The sequence below is a fragment of the Hippocampus zosterae genome, chromosome 4 (genome assembly GCF_025434085.1).
Source record: "Hippocampus zosterae strain Florida chromosome 4, ASM2543408v3, whole genome shotgun sequence".
NCBI classification, from domain to species: Eukaryota; Metazoa; Chordata; class Actinopteri; order Syngnathiformes; family Syngnathidae; genus Hippocampus; species Hippocampus zosterae.
This window is the reverse complement of record NC_067454.1, coordinates 14,592,166-14,598,658: the sequence shown is the minus strand read 5'-3', so window position 1 is coordinate 14,598,658 and position 6,493 is coordinate 14,592,166. Positions and strand designations below refer to the sequence as shown.

Sequence of the window (6,493 nt, the reverse complement as noted above, 5' to 3'; positions counted from 1 at the left end):
CAGAGGAATACAAGTGGAGGAATACAAACAGATCCAAGGCATGTGACATGAGTTGTACCTCGAGGTTCCTTTTTAAGGTTGAGATGTTGTCACTGCAGACCTCCGCATTATTTAGAGTGACCTGAAATCGACAAACGTCACAGGAGGTAAGACGCAAACTTATTGACGTTGTTTTAATATTGGTTTTCTTTATGTATTATTCCTTGCGGGTCATCACTGCCTGCTATTGAGATGGTGAAAAATATTTACATGGAATTTGGGCATCTGTGCAACCACGTGTGCCACTTGAGATGCAACAAAACAAAATGGATTTGAAAACTCAACAAGGCGTCAAATGACACCCACTTGATCATCATCTTTGACAACATTTGTTCATTTTTGACCAAATGTTGCGGGTTTGATCTCCGATAAATGGCATGACACTGATCTGGACAGAGATATATAGTAGTCAGATCATATCTATTTTTAATATTCATTTTTTAGATCCGTGATCGAAATGTGTGTTGGTCTCACCAAAAAAGCAGCCTTGGCATTTTCGGCGCTCTCAATGTTGAACTCGGTGTTGAATTTGCCCTGCTGTAAGCTGCTCTGCATCAAGCTGACCGCACTGCTGACGCCGCGCTGGATGTCCTGAAGCGTGGTGGCCGGGAAGCCCTGCCTCAGCTTGTTGTACAACACCTCCCTGGCAGGACAAGGGGAAGAGCGATCCAAGCCGGAGACCCCGGCAAGTCAAATGACGAGCCCGAAATTATGAAGAGCGTTTCAAAAATGCTGACCTGAAGTCGGACTCAAGCACCGAGTTGGCGTGGTTGATCATTGCGCAAAGGCAGTCGATGCTGGAGCTGGACAGAGCTCGGCTGATGCACTTCTTCACGATGTAGAAACAATCATCCACCATGCTGGATGTCATCTGACCTTTTTCATATGTGTCCATTGTAACAGCCTGATAAGGAGAGGGGGAAAAAGTGGTTTTGTTGGAAAAACCTTATCGGCAGTAAATCCCAATTCATTCAAGATGTTTATAATTAGTAAAAAGGTAAGTAAGAAGGGCAACAATAGTCTGCAGATTTTTGCTATTCGTGGTTCGGTTCTCTGGGCCCTGTGAATAGCTGACAAACTGACAAATGAGGTCTCAATAATACTCGATCATTGATATTTGACAGGTTTCGAAGGCAACGTCTATGAACCAAATCATCTGTAAGCTATTTTTAAGGGTAATGTTGTAAAATTAGTTTGAAATTAGTTATTTTGTATTGAAACTATTGTTATCGTCAACCATAAAATGTAAAAATAAAAAAAGCAGCGACAATTAAATTGAAACTGAAAAATGTATCACAATAGAAGTATTTCACATCAGTCAATATACATCTATTTACCGGTAATGTTATGATTATTATTACTTTTATGACTCTTGAATTGGGGGATGAAAAGGCTCGCATTCAGGTAATGTTATTTTAGAATAGAATATTTCAACTCAAATCAGAGGAATAAGTCAAATTTAAGATTAAACAAACATACATTTAAACTTTACACTGTGCATGTATAAAGTGTGAAAATGATCCATAAAATGGTGGCGTGAACCTTGTTGACCGACTCCCTCATGTAGTACTCCTCCATTGGAATGTAGTAGCCGATCAGCTCCTGCATGTTCCTGCTCAGCACGCAATGTTTAAGCAGCATCTCCACATTCTGGTGATGTTCTGATCCGCAAACACACACACACACACACATCAGTACATTTTTCATTCCAAAGATACCGGCACACGCTCATGTATAACTTACCCGGTGTGATGCTCTGGTCGCCAACTTCAAAGTCAGCCATGATACGTCGACGCAGAAAGCGCAAGTAAAGTTCCGCCCTCGCATTCATTAATGTGACTTCTGCCAAGACTGGGTCCAGCTCTCTGTTGGAGGCGGATACGATGAATTGATGCACCCATTGTAAGATTATTTTTTTTCTTCTGTCATGAAATCTAAGCGGGGTAATTAAAATATTACAAAGACCTTTCCGTGTTTGTATGAACTTTTCCACACGGCTCTTGAAATCGGAGCAAGTTAGGTGTCCCGAATATTGTGGCTCATGAGTGTATAACCAAGCAATACCTGGGCTCAATTTTCTCCCCGGGCACGCTCTTCATCATGCTGCTCTGGATAATCTGAAACTACAGCCAGTGTTCAGAAGGTGTCAGAATATAAAATGGGAGACCCTCAATTTTATTGAGACGCTTACTTTGCCGAGGTATCCTCTTTGCTGCATGAACTTATCCACTATCTTCTGCGTCTGCTGGTCACATTCCTGCTGCAGGTGAGTGATGAGTGTGTAGAGGTGGCCTGGACCGTAATACGTCTCTACGATGGGCTGATGGGTCTCAACAACACGAGCAATGCCTGCAAATGACCAGGAGTGTTTAAGATCCACGGCAGAGGCTCCGTCGAAACCCCTCAGACCGATTCACCAAACCCCTGGTGTTCGATCAAACTCATTGTATCCATTCTGTCTACTGACCTTCGAGCAATAATGTCAGCGTATCTGCAAATATGAGTGGAGCTCTTTTCTCGCCCAAGTCCCCTGTTGCTAAGAGGAGGTTCTCTTCGGCTTTGGAGGCAAGCTGTGTGTGACAGCATGTGTGAGTCATCAATTGATACCCTCTTACGACACATTTCCATGTCGCCCCTCCCCCTACTGACCTGACTGCAAAGATACTGTCCAAAGCGGGCCAGGCCCTGCTCGTGAAGACCAAGCAGCGGGAAGATCTTGAAAAACCTCTCTACTTGTGCCAGGTCCACTGCTGCCACAGCTTCATCCAACTTGTTCGCTACGATGACCTTCAGTTTTTTCTCGGCCTCCTGCAGCAGTAGCAGACTGGCATCTACAGTGCTGCCTGTGTAAGAATATGAGGGTTATATGTGTCCTACGTGACGTCAAACAGACCTCGACACTGCTTGTTTACGCGAGTGAAACGAGTCATTCTGCATACCTTCTTCTCCCTGCCTGCTCAGCTCAATGACTGACTGGTCCAGAGAAAGGTATCTGTGGATGTGGGCAGCAGCTTGTTCATAGTCTTCATTTAGGAGAGCTGTCTGAACGCCATCCGTGCAGAACTTCAGATCCAAGATGTCATCAGCACGCTGGATGACGTTGTACAGCCGTGTCTATAAAATCAAAAATCAACTTCAATACCATCTACCAAAATTCTAACACCGTAGCTTCCATCCTTTGAGACAGCGATAAATTTATATTAGCCTGTTACTTATGTCTACTATACACATGTAGACAAAATTGCGGTTACCTAAATAACCAGAGCAATAATAAAGATAAATGTTAATGGAATGGTCTCGATAATTTGGGTTGTTGTTGTAGATGCGTGTACCTTAGCCAGGTCAAGCTGTCTGACTTTGCGGCTGACGTTCTCTGCAAGGCTACAGGTGAATGTGATCATGCCGGAAAGCTGGCTGGCATCTCCTCCGATCAACTGTAGGTTGGGCCTGAGAAGCACAGAAGCAACGCTTGCCATGTCAGCTCATACTTTCTTAAGTAAAAGAAGTTAGAAAGTCAGTGAAGTCTGAAGGCTGACAGTACGTGATCCCAAAAGGATGGTCAGCTAAAAACTTTACCCCATCCTCTGGAGTGCCAACATCTTTGTGTGAATGGTTCCCTCTTTTCCCATCAGCTGCTCCAGTTCAACCTCTACTGCTTTCTAAACCGAATCAGAGAGAAAAAAACAGGACTGTCAGCAGCATCATAAGGCAATCAAGTTTAATTTATTCTGTAACAACGCTTGTAATGAAAACATTTGTTTCTTAAATCAACATCGCACATTGGAATTAATGAAAATTAAATCTGTTTCAGGCCACGAATAAAACACCAACACACAAAAATGGTGTCATGTTTTGGGGGTTTTAAAAAACAGCACAACATTACATTTGATTAAAAAAATACATTTATAAAATAGTGAATTGGAATTTCAAGAATTAAACATGCTTACTAATTCATTCTGGTGTGCCCGGCTCACCCACTTGTGGTCAATAAATCAGATACATACAGATATATTTAAGAAGACAGTTATAACTGCTCAGTAAATTGCTTGTTTTTATATGAATATATGATTATTGTATTCCTACATATATTGCAGCACCATTTAGGTTGAAATATCAGTTGCTATAGAGTTATAACACAGGACGTCGATGCTCGTCCCTCTATATTGCTTGCATTGTGTGTTAGCATTAAGCTGGCGTACCCCCATAAGGCAGTACGCTAGCTTTTTGTGGTTGTTTAGGATAAACGGTGTGTAATTCACAGTGATTTACTTTCAGTATTTAGTATTTGCCAAATGCTACTTGTTTGTCAAGCTCATTTTTATCAACTGGTACTACTGGACAACCGTGTGATGTCAAATTCAAATGTGAGGTGCAATATTCCACAAATGCATTCATCAAATACGTTTGCCACATTTTGCATACATCTTTGTTAAGGCAGATATTATTTGTACTGTACAGCTCTTGTAGTTTGAACTGTCGATTAGCAAGTCGCTTGCAAACCTGACACAAGTCGTGAGAAGCCACGCAATGCTGCTAGGCTGTCTTTCTTCTGCATTCTCAAAAATATTATCACGTAAGACCCAACGTAATAGCTTCGGGTCTTCTTTTCTGTGGCTGAGTGAGGATGAACCCACACGAGACCACATCCGGAAGTTTACCTAGCATAGCTAACAGTAAGTAAGTGCACACGTCGACCATACTCTTCACTGTTAAAACGCCACAAAATGCCATTGTATACGAACCTCTTCCACGCAGAGTTGCTGATAAACTCTCTCCAGGTCGTCCAGCTCAGTGAGTGCCGAAATTGTGTCCATACTTACAGAGGACAGATTGCCAGAATCACATCGGTTCGTTGACAAGGTGTCAGCCATCTTTCCTGGTGGTGAGTCGCTCCCTGATCTTAGTCTCTTAGGAGTGACTGTTTACAGAATGACACCCAATAATTGATTCTGGATAGTACCGATTACAAACATGCCATTTTGTTATTAATATCTTAAGGTTACAGAGGACAGATTGCCAGAATTGCATCTTTTTGTTGGTAAGAAGACGCTGTCAACAACCCTAAAGTTCTATTTTTCTCCCTGATCGTAGTCTGTTCGGCCGCCTTTTGAAATTGAGTGAATGTACGCAATCATTGACTTAGCATAATACAAATTACACACATTACGTGTTAATAATATCTTGAATGAATGGGAAATTTTTTGCAGTCTCGCATTTTGGAAAAAAATTACCTTTCATAAAAATATCGGAGAATATATATTTTTGTGCATAGCCTTGCTTTTTTGTTCTTTTTTGCTGTTTTTGACTTTTGTTTTGTCACATGTTGTTTGTTGTTTCATCATGTGGACCTGATATGGACTGTTTTCAGCGCTTTTTGGCCACGACATTCGTCAAAGGAGCAGTATCTGTGCTTGGTGGTTGCGCCTTCTCGGCAGCACGCCTGTACCAGCACAGATTTTGATTGGGAGGAATGTCGGCGCCATTGACTGTCGATGCTGGACAGACCTGGGGCGCTTGTGTTTTTTGCGCCAGTAATGGGCAGCATTTTTCACAACCCCGATTTGTTCAGTGGCTATGTCAGCGCTGTTGGACAGTTGCCGTTGGTGCGGCTGGATGGATGGCTGCTGAAGTTGAGGATGAGGAGAGAGGAGCGTTGGCGAAGAGTGCCGATGCGTATTTGGAACCGTGAGTCGCCGCTTGGAATTGAAATGGATTTCCATGGGACAGGAGAAGTGAACCAATCTCTTTTTTCGTCAATGGATGCTACAGCTTCTTGTTGACTTTGAAACTTAGCTTGTAGCCGACGTGTGCACATTTTGAGCATGACGTCTCTGATCCACTGGTTAAAGGACACTTTGATTCTCTCCTCTTTCATCTCAAACCGCTTCAAACAACAAAGCGTGTGACGGAAAAGTGGTTAGGACTGCACGACTGTCCGTGTTTTATGTTATGTGTTGTGTTTATTATTTTACTTTATGTTAACTGTTTTGTAAAGCGCTTTGTTACAGCTGCCGCTGTTGTGAAAGCGCTATATAAATCAGCATGTATTGTATTGTATACGAAAGTGCAGTGTAGCATATGTTAATTAAAAATTACTTTGTTAACTGTTTTGTAAAGCGCTTTGTTACAGCTGCCACTGTTGTGAAAGCGCTATATAAATCAGCATGTATTGTATTGTATTGTATTGTATTGTATTGTAAACGCACCACCAGTGAATGATCCGAACTGCAACTTTTTTTTACTTAATTCTATTTTCCGACAAATACAAAAAAAACCCCAACCAACAAGTACTTATGCGATATTACTAATGATGGGCAAATGAGGCCTCATTGGGTGTATGACACATTTCCCAAACTGTGTCGACACTGCTGAGACTGGTGTCGTTTTAATTGCGACATCTTTTGGATTTTAAGTCATTGCATGGAACTTCAAAAAAGACTGGAAACAGACCATA

The 6,493-nt window shown here is 42.0% G+C and overlaps 1 protein-coding gene across 1 annotated transcript in view; it reads right to left on the bottom strand.

Moving 5' to 3' along the window:
- The window catches only part of cog4 (component of oligomeric golgi complex 4), an 8,074-nt gene extending 2,995 nt beyond the window's left edge, over positions 1-5,079 (bottom strand). The window contains exons 1-13 of the mRNA XM_052064192.1: positions 4,782-5,079; positions 3,616-3,698; positions 3,372-3,486; positions 2,979-3,153; positions 2,689-2,882; positions 2,507-2,609; positions 2,231-2,388; positions 2,104-2,162; positions 1,783-1,904; positions 1,582-1,700; positions 777-943; positions 514-682; positions 59-121 (exon numbers count right to left, since the gene is read on the bottom strand). Coding sequence (XP_051920152.1) covers positions 59-121; positions 514-682; positions 777-943; positions 1,582-1,700; positions 1,783-1,904; positions 2,104-2,162; positions 2,231-2,388; positions 2,507-2,609; positions 2,689-2,882; positions 2,979-3,153; positions 3,372-3,486; positions 3,616-3,698; positions 4,782-4,910 — 1,656 coding nt within the window. The 5' untranslated portion in view covers positions 4,911-5,079. The remainder of the gene's footprint in view (positions 1-58; positions 122-513; positions 683-776; positions 944-1,581; positions 1,701-1,782; positions 1,905-2,103; positions 2,163-2,230; positions 2,389-2,506; positions 2,610-2,688; positions 2,883-2,978; positions 3,154-3,371; positions 3,487-3,615; positions 3,699-4,781) is intronic.
- Positions 5,080-6,493: the final 1,414 nt, after the last annotated feature.